An 18,636-nucleotide genomic window follows, 5' to 3' on the forward strand; every position below is an offset into this window, starting at 1 on the left:
CCGTTATACATAACGCTCCCTGCCCGTCCTATTGCAGCCTCACTATCGCAATGTATGCAAATAGGAGCCAAAGGTTTTGGCCAGAACGGAATGTCTTCTAAAAAATTCCGAAGCCATTCAGCTTCTTCACCGGCTTTATCCAATGCTATAAACTCTGATTCCATTGTAGAGCGAGCGATACATGTCTGTTTGGAAGACTTCCAAGATACTGCTCCTCCACCAACAGTAAACACATATCCACTTGTGGACTTTGTTTCTGATGAGCCGGTTATCCAATTAGCATAACTATATCCTTCAATAACCGCAGGATATTTATTGTAGTGCAAAGCGTAGTCTTGGGTATACTCCAAATATCCCAGAACTCGTTTCATAGCCACCCAGTGATGCTTGTTGGGATTACTTGTGAATCGACTAAGTTTACTTATTGCACAAGCTATATCGGGTCGTGTACAGTTCATGATGTACATTAGACTTCCCAACACACGAGCATACTCCAATTGAGACGTACTTTCGCCTTTATTCTTCATAAGATGATGGTTTAAGTCAATTGGAGTCCTTGCACTTCTAAATTCCAAGTGTTTGAATTTTTCAAGTACCATTTTCACGTAATGTGATTGAGACAAAGCTAGACCTTGAGGAGTCCTCTGGATTTTAATTCCTAGAATTACATCGGCAACTCCTAAGTCTTTCATATCAAACTTACTAGCAAGCATACGCTTAGTAGCTTGAATGTCGGCAATGTCTTTGCTCATTATTAGCATATCATCAACATATAAGCAAACAATGATTACATGATTTTGAACGTTCTTAATGTAAACACACTTATCACATTCATTAATCTTAAAACCATTTGACAACATTGTTTGGTCAAATTTTGCATGCCATTGTTTGGGTGCTTGTTTTAGTCCATAAAGAGACTTAGCAAGTCCACACACCTTCTTTTCTTTTCCCGGAACCACAAACCCTTTAGGTTGGTTCATGTAAATTTCTTCCTCAAGATCACCATTTAAGAAGGCTGTTTTTACATCTATTTGATGGATTTGAAGACCATACAAGGCGGCTAACGCTATTAGCATCCGAATAGATATAATTCTTGTTACCGGCGAGTATGTGTCAAAATAGTCAAGACCTTCTCGTTGTCTAAATCCTTTGACAACAAGTCTTACCTTGTATTTGTCAATAGTACCATCGTCTTTTATTTTCTTCTTGAAAATCCATTTAGAACCCAACGTTTTGTTACCCGGAGGAAGATCAACCAATTCCCAAGTATGGTTGCTCAATATGGATTCTATTTCACTATTGACAGCTTCTTTTCAATATTGTACTTCTGAGGAAGACATTGCTTCCTTGAAGGTACGAGGCTCATTTTCTAACAGAAAAGTCAGAAAATCTGGACCGAATGAAGTAGATATCCTTTGACGTTTACTTCTTCTTGGATTTTCTTCATTAGGCATACCATCTGTTATTTCCTCCCGAGGTCGTTTTGACTTTTGGCAGGTCACTTCACTTTCCTTTTTATACGGATAAATAGTTTCAAAGAATTCAGCATTATCTGATTCTATTATCGTATTAATGTGAATCTCAGGATTTTCTGATTTATGAACCAGAAAACGATATGCCTTGCTATTGGTTACATATCCAATAAACACACAATCAACCGTTTTTGGACCTATCTTAACCCTTTTAGGTTTAGGAACTTGTACCTTAGCTAAACACCCCCACACTTTGAAGTATTTCAAGCTAGGCTTCCTTCCTTTCCACTTTTCATAAGGAATGGACTGTGTTTTACTATGAGGTACACGGTTGATTATCCGGTTAGCTGTAAGTATAGCTTCCCCCCACAAGTTCTGTGGTAAGCCAGAACTTATTAGCAATGCATTCATCATCTCCTTCAATGTTCGATTCTTCCTCTCCGCAATTCCATTAGATTGTGGAGAGTAAGGGGCAGTTGTTTGGTGAATAATGCCATTTTCCAAACAAATTTCTTCAAAAGGAGATTCATATTCGCCACCCCTATCACTTCTTATCATTTTGATCTTTTTGTTTAGTTGCGTTTCAACTTCACTCTTGTATTGCTTGAAAGCATCAATTGCCTCATCTTTACTATTAAGTAAATAAACATAGCAGTATCTCGTGCTATCGTCAATAAAAGTAATAAAATACTTTTTCCCACCGCGAGATGGTGTTGACTTCATGTCGCAAATATCTGTGTGAATTAAGTCTAAAGGACTTGAATTCCTTTCAACGGACTTATAAGGATGCTTAGCATACTTTGATTCCACACATATTTGACATTTGGAATTAATGCAATCAAATTTTGGCAATACTTCTAGATTTATCATCTTCCGCAATGTTTTGAAGTTTACGTGACCTAAACGCGAATGCCATAAAGTGTTTGACTCAAGTAAGTAAGAAGAAACATTCACTTTATTGATAGGAACTGCTATTACATTTAGCTTAAAAAGGCCCTCATTTAGGTAACCTTTTCCTACATATACATCGTTCTTACTAAGTACAACACTATTAGAAACAAAAATACATTTGAATCCATTCTTGACAAGAAGTGAGGTAGACACAAGATTCTTGCGAATTTCTGGAACATGGAGGACTTGATTTAGAGTCACTATTTTTCCCGACGTCATCTTCAACGCAATCTTGCCAACTCCTTCAATTTTGGCCGTAGATGAATTTCCCATGAAGATTGTCTCGTTGGGTCCTGCGGGGGCATAAGAAGAAAATAACTCCTTGTTAGCACAAACATGGCGGGTGGCTCCAGAATCTATCCACCATTCTTTTGGATTTCCTACCAAATTGCATTCAGACAACATGGAACATAAGTCCTCCATTTCATCTTCAACCATGTTAGCTTGATTCTTTTTCTTCTTATCATTCTTGGGCGCACGACAATCCACGGCCTTATGCCCAGATCTTCCACAGTTGTGGCAATTACCCTTGAACTTTTTCTTGCTAGGGTAATTCTTTGGTCCGGAAGCCTTCTTCCTCTTCTTATTTTGTGGCGCCTCCTCAACAACGTTTTCCCTCATTATTGTCGAGTTTCCACGTGACTTCTTTTCAGCATTTTTGTTGTCTTCTTCTATCCTCAAACGAACAATCAAGTCTTCTAGTGTCATCTCCTTCCGCTTGTGTTTAAGATAGTTCTTAAAATCCTTCCACAACGGAGGTAACTTTTCAATGAAAGCAGCAACTTGAAAGGCCTCATTTATGACCATACCTTCAATAATAATCTCATAATTAGTAATAAGATAAATCTTATTAATAAAATTATTGACTCGGGTCATACCTTCAGCAAGGAGGTCATGCACAATGACTTGTAATTTTTGGACTTGGGTTATGACTGACCTAGTGTCAATCATCTTGAAATCCAAAAACCTTGCAGCCACGAACTTCTTAAGTCCGGCATCCTCAGTCTTGTATTTTTTCTCAAGTGCATTCCATAACGCTTTTGAAGTTTCCATGACACTATAGACATTGTACAAGTCATCTTCCAAACAACTCAATAATTAATTTTTGCACAAGAAATCAGAATGTTTCCATGCTTCAGTTACAACAAGTCGTTCATCATCCGGAGTATTCTCAGCCATGACCGGAGGATCCTCCTTGATGAAACGTTGCAAACTCAACGTAGTAAGATAGAAGAGCATCTTCATTTGCCAGCGTTTGAAGTCAATACCGGAAAATTTTCCGGGTTTTTCTGCCGGTGCCATAGCATGAGCAGGAGTAGAATGGCTTGACGAGGCAGCAACACTCGTAACAGTAGCACCCGTTCCCGCAACACTTCCATTAGTTTGGTTTTCATTCGTCATATTTCTGTAAAGTTGAAAACAATACAGAACTTGTTAAATCAGTGAAGTTTTGATATCTTCAAACTGAATATCAAACCAAACATAGAACACGTAACAATGGTGAAGTTTTTATATACTTCAAATCCGTACGTTTATTATTCCGGCAAAGTTTTTATGTACTTTAAACCGGACAGAAACAATTATAGGAGTAGAAAGCAACAAGGCTTTAGTCTCCAACAAAGTATATAGAAAACAGTTTAATAATCAACACAGAAACGTTAGTAAAATAAAATTCCTTAAGCTTGTGAGCGTAACTGTGTTAAAACAAAAATCAGAAAACTGTTAGAAGAATAAAGAAATGTATAAAATAGTAAAGAATCAGAAATATTCCGAGTCCACAATTTTTCTTGTGCGTCCTTAAGGAATTTTAACCCCCTCACACGTTGCCAAGGTAATGGATTAAATCCTCCCAGGATAAAACGGAATAAACCTTCCTGCAACAGTGGCAATACAAACTGCAGGATACCAACGAACTCAAAGAACGGAGCAAAATCACACTTACGAATTTGAGAGAGAGAGACTGCGAATTAAGATGCAGTATATTCAGAAAGAAAGAAGTTCTGGAGTGTTTTTCGTGTTCAGAAGATGCAGCCTTGCCTCAGAATTTATAGGCAAATATCAGAAGAGGTGTCTGGAAAGGTGTCTTTTCAGAAAATACGCGGTCTGCCGCGGTTCTACCGCGATCGCGGCAGAACCGCGGACAGAGAGGCTCTCTGAATCTGACTGCCGCGATTCTACCGCGGTCGCGACAGAACCGCGGCCAGCGAGGCCCTCTGAACTTTCAGCAGGGTTCTGGCGTAGTTTCAGCAGTGATTTGGCATTTAATTAATTATTAAATAATTAAATAAATTTTGTCCAAAAAATAATCTTATCGATCGTTTGACAAATCTGAAGCCGAGCGAGCGACGACGACGGCGCGAGGGTTCATTCTCTTCAACTCCTTTTAAGAGCTTTAAGAAGTGAATCTATATATAAGCACACAAATGTGATTGTCCCTCACCAATGAGGGACAAAGTGCAAGACAAAAGTTCACTTCTTCAAATTTTCATTTTCCCTCCATTTTATTTCCCTCCATTTCTAATTCACACTTCTTCTACTTTAAAGCCCAATGGCTTAAAGTCCAAAATAAACTCAGCACGAGACAAAGTGTCTGTATAGTATTAGAGTGATATAAAAAACTTATGACATACTGCTTTTTCTGTTTATAAAGAATGTAATGTAAAAAAACTCTTTAACTTAAATTTTCGACTATACCCGTAATGACACCCCTATAACAATAGAAACGTTATGATATCTGACATTACAAGTTCTAAGATACTTTAGGTATGTGCCAAAAGTCTTTAGATTTCATGTGCAATCAAACACAATTATAAATTAAAATAAAACAGTGGGGTATAAGATCTTAATTCATTGGGTAAGGTAATGCAATAACTGATAAGGTCGAGGGCCCAAACGATTAAGAATGGCATTTGGTGTACCAGCTAACGCAAGCATAAACGCAACAAGAAGACTCAGAACTCAGAATAGTAGCTTCGTCTCCAATTCCAGTCCTTGGGTAACTATAAAGATAGTAAAATCTTAAATTCTGAACGCCCCCCTTAATCGTTTAGTATTAGGGAAACAATACTCCCTTCTCCTTCTGAATGAGAAATGGAACCCTCTTTGACCTAAAATCAAGCAACAAAATGAATTAATTGTTGCCGGTGCTTGCAAACTATTATTATTGTCTCTAGACGATTGTGGTTGTTAAAAAAATCTTCTTTTTTTCAGATATAAACGGATCTGTCACATATCTCAATTAGCAAAAACAAAAAGACCCTGCATTCAACTGGAATCCATCTTTAGTCTGCTTTTACACAAACGTACCAAACATTAGTTTGATTAAAATGTAATGGAAGCACAATTTCCAGTATTTATGAACTAGCTGGTACCTCTTGAATCTGCAAGCAACTGATTTGTCAATTCATTCTTATTAATTGTACACTAACAAATCTGTATCAAAGCAATTTTTCGGCAAAATATGACATTCTGACCCAATACAAGAACCTTCAACAGATCAGGTACGATTTAAGAATGGATTACCATAAACAAAAATCAACACCTGTAACCATACTAACAGGCAGGAGACAATCTTTAAACTTCAGTGCAGTCAGTAATTTACTGCATATGACCTGGGATGCCTCTCCCCATCCACTGTTTTGTATTATTAAGAACACAACAACAAAAAATCTATTCAGCAGAGCAAGCATCTAAATCCCGGCAAGGAGGAGCCTTAGGTTCACCTAATAATGTAGTGTTTCCTCCTTCCGGTCCACAATTGATACGACCTGGGTTTTGAGTGCCACGCTGAAACATGAAAAGCAAGCCGATCAACAATGCAGTAATATCTATGCACAATAAAATTAGTATATGTAACAGTCATCTTACCTGTGGTTTTTCACCTTTCCTGAATGCCTCGACAATCTCTACAGCTCTCTTTGGAGTCAAATCCTCCTGCAGAAAGGAAGGAGAGACCAATTGAGCTAGAAATACTTATCAGTACAAGACTAAACAACCGATAAAAACAGGATTAAAGTAATAACTCACATAATAATTGTATTTATATCCTTCAGATCCATTGGAATAGTCGGCCACCGTCATCATTGGAGCATTTACACAGCACCCCTACCACAAAAATGAGGTACAACATTGAAATGGTTATATTTCAAATAAGCAATGACTCGAATTGTGTTCAACATTATGGAACAAATATAATCATCTAATCACTGGTTCCTTGCTGAAGAGCCTCCAATGCATGGAAAAGTTAGAAGGATGTCACATTAGTTTAAACAACACTAATAGTCTTCCCACTCTTTCAACTAGATTAAAAAAATCACAACCACCCCCACCAAAACAAAATCTCCCTTTAGTTTTATCAAGTCGTCCTTCATAGTAATGTCCCTTATACTATCATTAAATTAAGCTTACATTGGGAATATAAAAGTAGTGTGCCAATTTACCTGTCAATCCAACTATCTTTTCCCCCACTATTCGCAAAATAGTAGAAAGTAAAAAAGTTCATCTCTAAAGACCAAGGACCTGATCAAGGGTGGGATTATCAGAAAGCAACATGGGATAAGTTTGCTTTTTACACGTCTAATGCAAGGACCTCTCAATAGTAATAGCTAAGCCCTAACCATTAAATCCTCATAGTCATATGGAGAGCAAATCTCCACAGGATCTGAACAGCAATTTTAATCAACTCATGTGACAGTTTGATTTTTTTGGCACTTCTCATGTCTTCTTTACCTCTATTTTAAAATTGTCTTCTGATGGAAAAGCATAACTTTTCATTGAACAGTAGGTATCACCTTTTCACTTCCAGAATTGTATCTTATGCCTTTACAAAAATGGTTAGTGGACCTAAGCTAGTCTGAACAAGGTTTTAAGATGAGGGTTTACGCAAAAGCTAGAGGCAAAGACAAAGTCTTTATCTTTCCCGCCATGCTTTTTCTTTGGGGTGTGATATATCTTTATAATTGTCACGACTTCTCCATAGTTCCAAAATTACTAGTAAGTTCCCCCTTTCAGATACCCAATTCATGTCTCAACATGATCCACAGGATAGCCTCAATGCATTGGCCCCAATGACGTTCTGACATGCAACAGCGAGAACTTAATCTAGTCAAATTTTGCCCGTAGGGCTTTGGTAAAGTGGTAAACGTGCAGCTTGTGATATGTGGGTTAGGTGCTCGTCACGGGTTCGAACCCTGTCGTGTACAAGAGCATAGCATTTAAGTTTGCAAGTTGGTTATTTGTCAGCATCGATTTAGGGTTGGGTCCATTATCCACCACAAAATATTTCATGGTTATCAAAACATAGGAGAATACGGTTTGAGAAAAAATGGCTGATTAACAGTAAAGATGAGTTCTCTCACTTTGAGTAGTACTGCAGTAGACTAGTAGTTCCCTGTCTATCACATCTTTCTCTTCACACGTATCTAGAAACCATTCAACCAAGAAAGGCATGAATTCAAGTCTTTAGTGTCTGTAATTTGACCAGGTCTAGACCTTCAAAATGGTTATGAGGAAAAGGTTCCTCAACAAGTTGCTAGTTTTGCAGGGTAAAAAATAATTCATTTAATACCCCACTTACTGATACCTTCTCTCCCTTTACTTTAGTTACAGGAGGAATCATTGTGTATCCGTCCAAATAATTTGCTTGTGTTTGTTCATGTCTCCATGCACACCATTATACACTGAAGTTCCAATCCACAACCACAGACCTCTGTGGGTTATCATATTACCCAACGTAGTTAGAAGGCCAGTTTCTACTTGCATTAATAAATTATGGTTAACTGGTTGTCACACAATATGTTTCTACCTGCTAACCAGACAAGAGCACAATGTACCCTTTTAGACCAAGAATTAATATGCCTAGTGATATAGTAACCGAAGGACCATGAACATGGGATGAACGAATGAAGAAGCAAAGCAGGTTTTGGGCACTTTGCAGTTATATCAATCCTTGGTTTAGCACCACAAACATCAGGACGTTACAAGGTCTCACTTCAGTTCAACTTTAACATATCAAAACACTTATGTGACCACTTGAGCTTCGACCAATGAGGTGATGACACACATGTATGCACATAAACTTGAGCACTAGAGGGTAAAACTGATAGAAATTGGCTTCTTACGACGTCTTCTATCTTCGTGTTTTCTAGAAACCACCCAAGCTCTTCTAATATAGCTGTAGCATTCCCAAGAATCTTTTCAAAACTTAGATGGTAATTTGAAGATCCTTTTGTCTTCTTTCTTCATGTTGAGCCCGTGGCATGTGCTAGACTGTTAGATGAACTATATCCTGATTGAATCTAGTTTCTCCATAATTTCTCCATAAGCCGGCGCTCACACAAGCAAATAATGCCTTATCATTGCTGATCTCAATCATGATCGCGGGTTCATCAAGCACAAAACAATTGGGTTTTGAAACTGGCAGTTAGAAAGTCTCCCTGTGGAGAAGGCACAAATACATGGGACAGGTTTGAGCTGCGAGTCCACGAGCGTGTGATTGACCTTTTCAATTCTGCAGATGTTGTCAAGCAGATCGCCTAAATCACCATTGAACCTGGTGTTGAGGTTGAGGTCACCATTGCTAATTCTAGATTCTTCACTGTTCTGATTGGGTTGTTGAATTGCTCATTATCTGTTTAAGTACACTAATGGTTTGGAGCTTCTTTCTTGGCCGTCCAATTATGGGCTTAAGGTCTTGAGACCAAGTGTATTAGAGGTTTTTATTCCAATTAAAGTTCTGCTGCTAAAGATACTAGTATTTGATATAAGGAAAGAGGATTTTTGCATTCTTATTGGACAATTGACTGCAAGTATTGTCTTTTTCTAGATGAATGATCACTGACTAATGATATTATTGGATTAAAAAACATCAACATTTCTTTCAAAATGCCATAGAAGCAGGCTTGCTCGCGATTAAGAGTGCATATGCATCATAATCTACAAGGCACGTTTATTATAAGAAGTTAAGAACAACTATAACCAAGGCAGCAAGCTGAGAAAATCTCTGCTGTCTTATTATATTTGCCTTACAAGCTACAATAAAGCAAAGTGCCTGTCATACAACATTAAAGATAAGCCGACTTCTACTTTCCTTAATTTGGTTACTACTAGTCACAAGTCACAAGCATGGTCATGTGATTTATTGGATAACAGTTAAGCATAACAAACACCAATCTCAGCATCAGATCTTAGGGTTGGAAAGCAAATAAGCCTAAAATAGTTCACAAAAGCTATCACATAGACATGCTGTCAAGGCCGTAAAAAAAAACAAGGTCAACATCAATAAGATGTATGAAAAATGACTCACCATGCATTCCATTTCACCAACAGAAAATAAGCCATCCTTGGTTACTTCTGCATACACGAAGAAGCAAAGTCCCAGAATAAGAACGCCTCAACAATAGGAATATTAGAAGAATTAACAAATAAAGTTGGAAATATCTCCATATAACACTGACCATTGCGCTTTACTCCCAGGTGCTTCAGTATAGCCTCTTCAATACCTCTTGAACCACGGATCATACAAGGTGTTGTGCCACAAACCAAAAGGTGGTATTTGCCAACCTAAAGGATGAAAAACTGAGTAAGCTATGCTAAGTAAAAATTGGTTTTCTATTTCTGCACTTGCACAAGCCAAAATGTCAAGAAAACTACTCACTTTTGTCCTGTTGAACATCGTGTAGAAGGTTGCTACCTCATATACACGAATTGGGGCGACTTCAATAACCTTAGCCACCTTAAACATTTAGAAGACTAGATTAGATACTTTTGAATGCCAGTTAGACATAGAAGGAAAATTTATTGAACAAATAACCCCTGATTAAGTAAATGCAATTTTACATCGTGCTAATTTTAAGACTAATACAAGGAAAATGAAGGTTGAGTAATATGACTATCAAGTTAATACACATGACAAACAACACAAATATTGCTGTGGCAAGAACTAAAGCTGAATTCTTTCTAGCAATCAAATGCTGATTAATTGTATATAAGTGCACTAAGGAATTTCAATATTTTATAGTGGCAACCCTTAAAAATTCCAATCCTTGGGCCTCAGGCCACAAACTTTATAATAAGGCAAAAAGTGCACGAATCAATCTAAACATTGTCAACATACTGCATTCATCGCCGAAACAGGAAGCCACCCTCCATTTTGCTGCTGTGCAAGATCCAGCAAAGGAATCACTGCAGATTGCTTATAGTTGGATGGATAGAAAGACAATATCTCCTTCACCTGTGGATTGCATGGGAGGACTAAGTGGGATTCAAGATAGAGAATAAGCAATTTAAGGAAGAACTACCAATTATAAAGATGCGTAAGAGTCAATTTAAGTACACTACTACGAAAATCCTCTGAAATTGAAGCTAATCATGATTCAAAGGCCATTTCAAAAATCTCCATTCTAGTTACCCTATGTACTAACAAACAAACTGCTCTATGATGCATGAAGTTTCGCATGATACTTTTTTTTTCGTTTGGTAAATTCTACAAGTGAATTATGACACCTGCTGAAGAATGCAAGATGTTGATATTTCTGTCTTTTGCAATTTTGGTGTCAATGCATCAGGGAATGCAATATGTCTCAAACAACATCAATCACCTACTTTCATGCTATTTTCCTTTTATTTGTGATTGCCTCTTTTCATATTTTTTTCTTCGAGTTTTGTTTTGGCTGGGTATGGAGAACCAGCTTTGGCCATTTAGGTTCTTTTAAAAAAAACATTTTTCTTTCATTCATTTCCAAATAAGAAACTAAGTTTCAAACGCTCAATTAGACAATCTTCTCATGTGGATGCAACTTGAATTTATGTCGTAAGGTGGATCATTTCAAAGCTCTGTTATTCATTTCCAGGGAACAACAGCTCTCAATTTTCACATACATACTGTAAGAAAAAGGGAACACGACTAGCAAAGAATCGAACTTTTGATGTATTAGGGAATGGAGCAACGAGAATTTAAATAATGTTATAAGTCATATAGAAAAGAAGTACTAGATTTTGGTAACTCTGGAGGATAATAAGCAATGCTAACCTTTTCCTTGTTTGTATCGTTAAACTCCCAAGGAAGGTCTGGATTGTTGTCCGGCGAATCAATGTGCTGCGTACAATCGAAAATAGAAACAAGCAAAAACATAAACACGCAATCGAATGCTCAAATTTTGAATCTGAACTCAGAACTCCGAAATACAAATCTGATAAGAACTCACATAGTTGAGTGCAGTCGAAAAAGAACGCGATGCCTGAAAAATCACAGAAAAATAAGAAGAGACTTTGACTAAAAGGAAAGAAGAGCTAATCCGAATAACAAAAAGAAGAATTTCTAAGTGAATACGAAAATATGATGTAATAGGGGATTATACCTGAGGAGTTCGACGGAAGGCCGTGCGGATCTCGTTCAGGCGTTGTGCAGCGAGGCGACCGAACATTTTTGGTCTCCGGCGATTATCCGAGCAGACGGAGGTCGGAGAAAATGGAGATTTTGGGGCAGCGAGGAAAATGGAGAAATCCGAAGTCTCACTATGAAGGTTTTGCGTGCCTCACACACGTCCCTTGTTCGCGTGTTCTCATCAAGGCCGTAAACCGGCAGGCCCATGTGAATTGGACAACAGTTGGATGTTGGTTCTCGTTTTGTTGGGCCATCAGATATGTTTGGGCTTATTGTTCCAATGAATAGTGAGTTGAGTAGCTAACTTGATAGGAAATGGACACACATACAGTATAGTCGAAATGAGACCAGGTAACTACTTTTAAGCATGCTGTTTAAAATAGGGATTTTTATGTACCTACACTATTAAAAACTTTATTACCCTTCCTAATCAAGTTGCAATTTAATTATCTCCTATATACAAATTTAGCAACTATATATACTTTAGAAATTAAATAAGCATCCCTTTTATATTAGGAATCAATTATATATCATCCTTATTCTCTCTCCCTCATGTGCTCTCTCTCTTTCTCTCATGCTCTCACTCTCTCTCTCTATATATATATATATGTATCTCTCTATTGTTATTGCAAACAATTGAAAATTTTCTCTACGTCTCTCTCTATCTCTCAATCCTTAATTCCTGTAATGTAAAGCAAAGGAAAAGAGAGCAGCAATTTTACCATTGACAACCATTAAAAAGTTTTGAAATTTTGAATTCGAATTTGGATTTTCAAAAACTATTATTTATTTGGATTTGTGTTGTTGCAAATAATTGGGATTATTGTTTGGAGTTTATATCTCAATTTTGAGGGTGTTTTGGTGAAAACTAGACTTGATTTTGGCTGAATTTCAGATTGAAACTTGAAGAAGAAGAAGAAGATATGACATACATTATACTACAGAAATTGTAGTAAAGTTGTAGTAAAATTGTAAAAAAATTACATTCTATTATATATATATATATATTGTATGAAAGTTGAAGAATATTGTATGAAAATTGTATTTAAGTTGTATGATATTGTAGTTATATATAACTGAGTAGAAATAATGTATGAAAATTGTAGATAAGTTGTATAAAATTTATTTTTACTATGTTTAAATCAGATACAAAATATACAAAAGACATTGTATACATTCTGTATAAAATTATATTTACGTGGTATGATATTGTAGTTATATATAACTAGGTAGAAATAATGTATGAAAGTTGTAGATAAGTTGTATAATATATATAATTAGTTGTATGAAATTTGGTTTTACTATGTATAAATCAGATACAAAATATACAAAAGACATATTATATAAAAATTGTATAAAAATTATATTTAAGGGGTATGATATTGTAGTTATATATAACTCGGTAGAAGGTGAAGAGAACCATCACAGGGAGGGAGAGGAGAAGAAGAAGAAAAAGGACAAGAAGGACAAAAAGGAAAAGAAGCACGATGGGCATGACAATAGCAACAGTGACAACGATAGGATTAGATCTAATCCTCTCTATCACTAAATAAAGTTCCTTCCTAATTAGCCTTTCTCCAATGTATTTCCTACTGCTTTCTGATATAGATCATCTATCTTCCTTACTACTTAGCAGTTGCTTGTATGTTTTAAATTCGGTGGAATTTAGTTAATGTTTGAATCGCTTGCTATATACCTTCTTCGATTTTTCTTTTACGTTTTACTCGTTTTTGCAATTAAGAAAGTCACGGCCAAGGTGTTTCCGTCGGCAAGAGGAAGGCATATGTATTACTAGACAAATCTGTTCATGGATCCAAAGGGTTCAAAGCAGCCGCAGGAGAGATCCCGTACCAATATTCTGGAGAGGAGAAAGAGAAGAGGAGAAAAAAAAGAAAAAAAGGTTTAACTAAATCCCTTTATTGAAGGCACTAATAATGAATTGAGAGTCTTTTAAGGTGGAATGTATATATTTTGTAAACAAAACTTGTGTAGGTGGGGTAAATACCAAAACATGGACATTTTTCATAATAAGGTTTCAAATAGTGTATAAGAATGAAAAAATTCCTTTAAAATATATTCACAATTTACAATGTATTTAAAGATTAGCAAATTTCGTTCAAATTTCAGGACATGACGTCCTAGAGTTTAAACCTCAAAATTCTTCAGGACATCATGTCCTAAAGTTCGAAAATTATGTCCAAAAGTTCAAAAATTATGTCCTGAATTTTAAATTAGTAGTTCAGAAAATTCAGGATACTTAGTCTTGAATTTTAAATTAACAACTCAAAAATTCATGACACTAAGTCCTAGATTTCTAAATTCAGGATACTTAGTCCTGAAGTTTAGCTGAATTACTAATCTTTAAATACATTGTAAATTGTGAATATATTTTAAATAGCGGGCTTAAAAGTGGCTATTGTTGCACTTCACAAGGAGAATTAATTTAGATAGCCGCTCACCCAACCGAGAGTGTGTGTGTGTATATCATATCATACTATATTATAAGCATGAAGACTTTTAGATGAACTTATTTTACTAAAGTATCCTTCAAAAACAAAATGACCAAAACATCCTACTAACTCAAAAGTTAGTTTACTGAAATTATTCTTGTAAAAACTAACCATATTGTCCATAGAAAAAAAGAAACGGATTCTTAGCTATTATAATATAAATTTTCTTAATTATTAGTCACTGTTGTTTTCACATTTCAGTTTTGTTTTTTTCATCTTCCATGCTAATAGTACTGCAGGCTATAAATTTTTGTAATAATCATGCAGGGTCACATTTCAGTTTTATTTCTTTCATCTTCCAACGTGGGAGCTAACCTTTCTAACCTTTTTATGAACTTTGGAAGTTTTCACCCGCTTTTCATTTTTATGTTGCAGTAAGTGTCTTTAGCAGCCTCCACGAAAAAGCTCCAGCCAGTAGTATGCTTTGAAAACTAACGGATTTTTCACAATGCATAAGTTTGGAGAAGAAACATCTAGAAGCTTACAGTAGATTGGAAAAGACAAGAGCAGAGAAGAAAATGTCTTTATTGCTGAAAGAATGAAAGTCTATTCTGTACAAAAATAATAGGAAATACTCTATTTATATCATTTACAAATGAACCGGGTCGGATCACCTTTGGGATTTTGCTCTTCATTCTCTTTATGGACTTCAACATACCCCCCCCCCTCAAGTTGGAAGGGGAATCCATTCCAAGCTTGGAGATAAATTCATGTTGATGAACACCAAACAAAGATTTAGTAAAAATGTCAGCAACTTGCAGGGAGGTAGAGATAGAGTGTAAAGCGATAACCCCTGACTTCAAAGCACCCCTCACAAAATGACAGTCCACTTCAATATGTTTCGTCCATTCATGAAAAACAGGATTCTTTGCAATATGGATCGCAGACTGGCTATGACAATAAACATCAACAAGAGTAAGATTAGCAACACCAAGGTCAACCAACAATCTGAGAACCCAAGTCACCTCAGCAACTAGCAGCCGCAAGGCCCTATACTCAATCTCAGTAGAGGATAGGACAATGGTGGGTTGCTTCTTAGATTTCCAGGCAATAGGAGAACCACCAAGGAAGAGTATTAGACCACTAACAGACCTTCGAGAATCAGCACAACTGGCCCAGTCAGAATCACAAAACCCATGAAGAGCAAGATCAGAAGAATTGGATAACAACAAACCTAGAGTGGGTGTCCCAGCTAAGTACCTAAGCACATGATAGGCTGCATCCAAATGGGGTATCCTTGGGGCAGACATAAATTGGCTTAAGTGTTGGACAGTAAAAGAAATGTCTGGCCTTGTATGTTGGAGAAAATTCAATTTTCCCACCAATCTTCTAAATCCAGAAGGATCAGACAGTAGATGTCCAACATCAGCTGAGAGCTTAGAGTGAGGATCAAGGAGAGAGGCCACAGGAGAAACAGCTGAACATTGATATTCTGAAAGAAGAGCCACAAGGAACTTATGCTGGTTAATCAGAAACACATTAGATTGTTTCAAAACTTCCAAACCAAGGAAATAGTGTATCTCACCAAGATCCTTGATTTTAAACTGATTATCTAGAAAACTCTTCAAAGCAGTAATCTCTAACAAATCATCACCTGTGACAAGGATATCATCTACATAGACTGCCACGACAGTTAAACAGTTAGCATGCAGTTTTATAAACAATAAGTAATCATTCATACTTGGTTGAAAACCTTTAGATTGAAGGGCAGATGATAACTTGGCATACCATTGCCTGGAAGCTTGTCTAAGATCATAGAGGGACTTATTAAGCTTGTAGGAAAGAACATGCCCAAAAGAAGAGGATTGAACACACAAACCAGGTGGAATTTTCATGTATACCTCTTCGTCAAGGTCTCCATGCAAAAATGCATTGTTGACATCTCACTGAAACACTGTCCAATTTCTCTTACCAGCTATAGTCAACAAACATCTAATTGTGGTCAATTTAACTACAGGGAAGAAAGTCTCAGTAAAGTCAACCCCTTCTTGTTGACTATCACCTCTAATGCTAACCTGGCCTTATATCTTTCAACAGACCCATCTGCTTTTTGTTTAATTTTGTAAACCCATTTACAAGGAATTGCTTTCTTTCCGGAAGGAAGTGGTACAATTGTCCAAGTGTTATTAGCATCCAAGGCCTGAAACTCCTTTAACATAGCTTCCTGCCATGCAGGATGTGAAACCGCTTGATGAAAAAATTAAGGTTCCACCAAGCTTGTGTCAGGAGTAGGAGAGCAATTCTTAGAACTAGTAACTGAGGTGCAAACATAATCATTTAGGTGTACATGAGTTTTAAATGGTCGTTCAGATCTTCTGAGAGGAGGATCAGAATTAAAGGGCGGAAGTGTAGAGCTAGATGAGGGAGCAGATGGCAAATGAGGAGAGGCATGAAGAATTGTTGAGGTGGAATGAAATTCATGTGTAGCATCAGTATAAGGAGATATAGGAGGAAATAGATGAGTAGTAGAGGAATCTGAATAAGAAAATAGGTTCTCATGAAACACCACATCCCTAGAATGAAAAATGGCTGAGTTAGACAAATTTAACAACTTATAGGCTTTTTTCCTGGAGCATATCCAATAAAAATAGAAGGAATTATCCTATATTTGAATTTGTCTCGATATGGTTTAGGCATAGCAGCAAAGCACAAGCATCCAAAAGCTCTTTAAGTGTTCAAAAGAAGGAAAGGAACCATGCAGCAATTCAAAAGGGGATTTGTGATAAAGTAGAGGGGAAGGGAATCTATTTATGAGATAGGTAGCAGTTAAAATACATTCTCCCCAGTATTTAAGTGGAAGTTTGGATTGGAAAAGGAGTGCTCTAGCAGTTTCAAGAAGATGTTTATGTTTTCTTTCCACTACACTATTTTGTTAAGGTGTATGTGAGTAAGAAGTCTGATGAAGAATTCCTTGGGCAGAGAAGAATGAAATAGCCTCAGAACTGCCCATAATTCAAATGCATTATCTGATCTCACTACTTTAACATGAGAACTGAATTGAGTTTGAATCATAAATATAAACGATTTTAGAATGGTAAAGGCATTGGCTTTAGAAGATAGGAGATGAGTCCATGTTGCCCTAGTAAGGTCATCTACAATAGTTAAGAAATATTTGAATCCATTATATGTTTGAGTGTGATAGGGTCCCCGTAGATCCACATGGATTAACTGAAAAGAAGTAGTAGTTTGAATAGAACTTTCAGAGAAAAGGAGTCTTTGTTGCCTGGCCATAGGGCATATTGGACACAGAAAAGACTACTTATGGGGTAACTTGTTGGAAAGAAAGGGTATGTGTTTCATTTTGGCAAAAGGGGCATGTACTAACCTTAGGTACCATATGTGATAAATAGATAAAGCAGAGGTAGACAGAATATCAGAACCAGTTATACTATTTCCAGAAAGCACACACAGGAACACAATGATGAAAATTGCTCTTATTCATTTTATTAATGTTGGCAGTCATGGTATTTACAAGAAAAGAAGTGGAAGAATTGGAATTACTAAGGGCAGCTTGTTGAAGAATGTATAGCCCCTTCTGAAGCTTACCAAGAACCAGTGGCTTCTTCAGAAAAGGGCCCTGCAATAGAGCACAAGCATAATGAGTAAAGAAAGCATTGCACTTAAGTTATACCAACAACTGATGCAAAGAAATGAGATTGTAGTGAAAAGAGGGAACAAGTAAAACATCAGGGAGAAACATTGCGTTGGTAAGGAAAAGAGTACCAGTACAGGTCACTTTAGCTTTATAGCCATTAGGAAGTGTAACAAGATAGGGTAAGGGAAGGGGTTTAATATCAGTGAGTAGTGTTGCATGAGGAGTCATATGATTAGTTGCACCTGAGTCTATAATTCAAAAACTGTCCTCTACCCTAGACAGATTGCAAGTGTGAAAACCACAATTACCAAAAGTAGTATTAGCTATCAAACCTGCAAAGTTGGCTGAAGCAGATGTGCTCTCCTGAGTAGTGGATGAAAGCTTGGATTGTTAAAGTAGAGTTATCAACTGATCATATTTTTCCTTTGTCAAAATATTCCCTCCAATGTCAAGTGGAATTGCTTTAGATCCTTCAGAATCAGAATTATCAGGTTGCCCCATGTTGGATGGTTCTGACACATGAGCATAAGCTGCAGACCTCTTGAATTTAGCTCCAAAACCAGAAGGATACCTATGTAGTTTGTAGCATTTATCAATGAGATGTCCTGGCTTCTTACAGTATCTATACATCAAATTAGAGTTGCCCCTCTTTGCGGAGTCAAAATTTACCCTTGAATTAAAAGGCTTCTGAGTGGTAGCTTCTGAATTGTAAGCAAAATTGAAGGG

General features: G+C 36.8%; 2 protein-coding genes across 2 annotated transcripts in view; both read right to left on the reverse strand.

The window, feature by feature from the left end:
- Positions 1–5,804: 5,804 nt before the first annotated feature.
- Positions 5,805–11,953, reverse strand: LOC104235390 (NADH dehydrogenase [ubiquinone] flavoprotein 2, mitochondrial). Its single transcript, XM_009789126.2, has 10 exons — positions 11,780–11,953; positions 11,627–11,659; positions 11,452–11,517; positions 10,537–10,653; positions 10,078–10,155; positions 9,878–9,983; positions 9,727–9,773; positions 6,450–6,527; positions 6,291–6,356; positions 5,805–6,209 (listed from the first exon to the last, which is right to left on the reverse strand). The coding sequence occupies exons 1-10, from the start codon at positions 11,843–11,845 to the stop codon at positions 6,093–6,095; spliced, it is 774 nt and encodes a 257-aa protein (XP_009787428.1). The 5' UTR covers positions 11,846–11,953; the 3' UTR covers positions 5,805–6,092.
- Positions 11,954–18,300: 6,347 nt separating this feature from the next.
- Positions 18,301–18,636, reverse strand: part of LOC138877895 (uncharacterized) — a 777-nt gene continuing 441 nt past the window's right edge. The window contains exon 1 of the mRNA XM_070157540.1: positions 18,301–18,636. This exon is cut by the window's right edge and continues 441 nt beyond it. Coding sequence (XP_070013641.1) covers positions 18,301–18,636 — 336 coding nt within the window.

Source organism: Nicotiana sylvestris, chromosome 9 (genome assembly GCF_000393655.2).
Source record: "Nicotiana sylvestris chromosome 9, ASM39365v2, whole genome shotgun sequence".
NCBI lineage: Eukaryota > Viridiplantae > Streptophyta > Magnoliopsida > Solanales > Solanaceae > Nicotiana > Nicotiana sylvestris.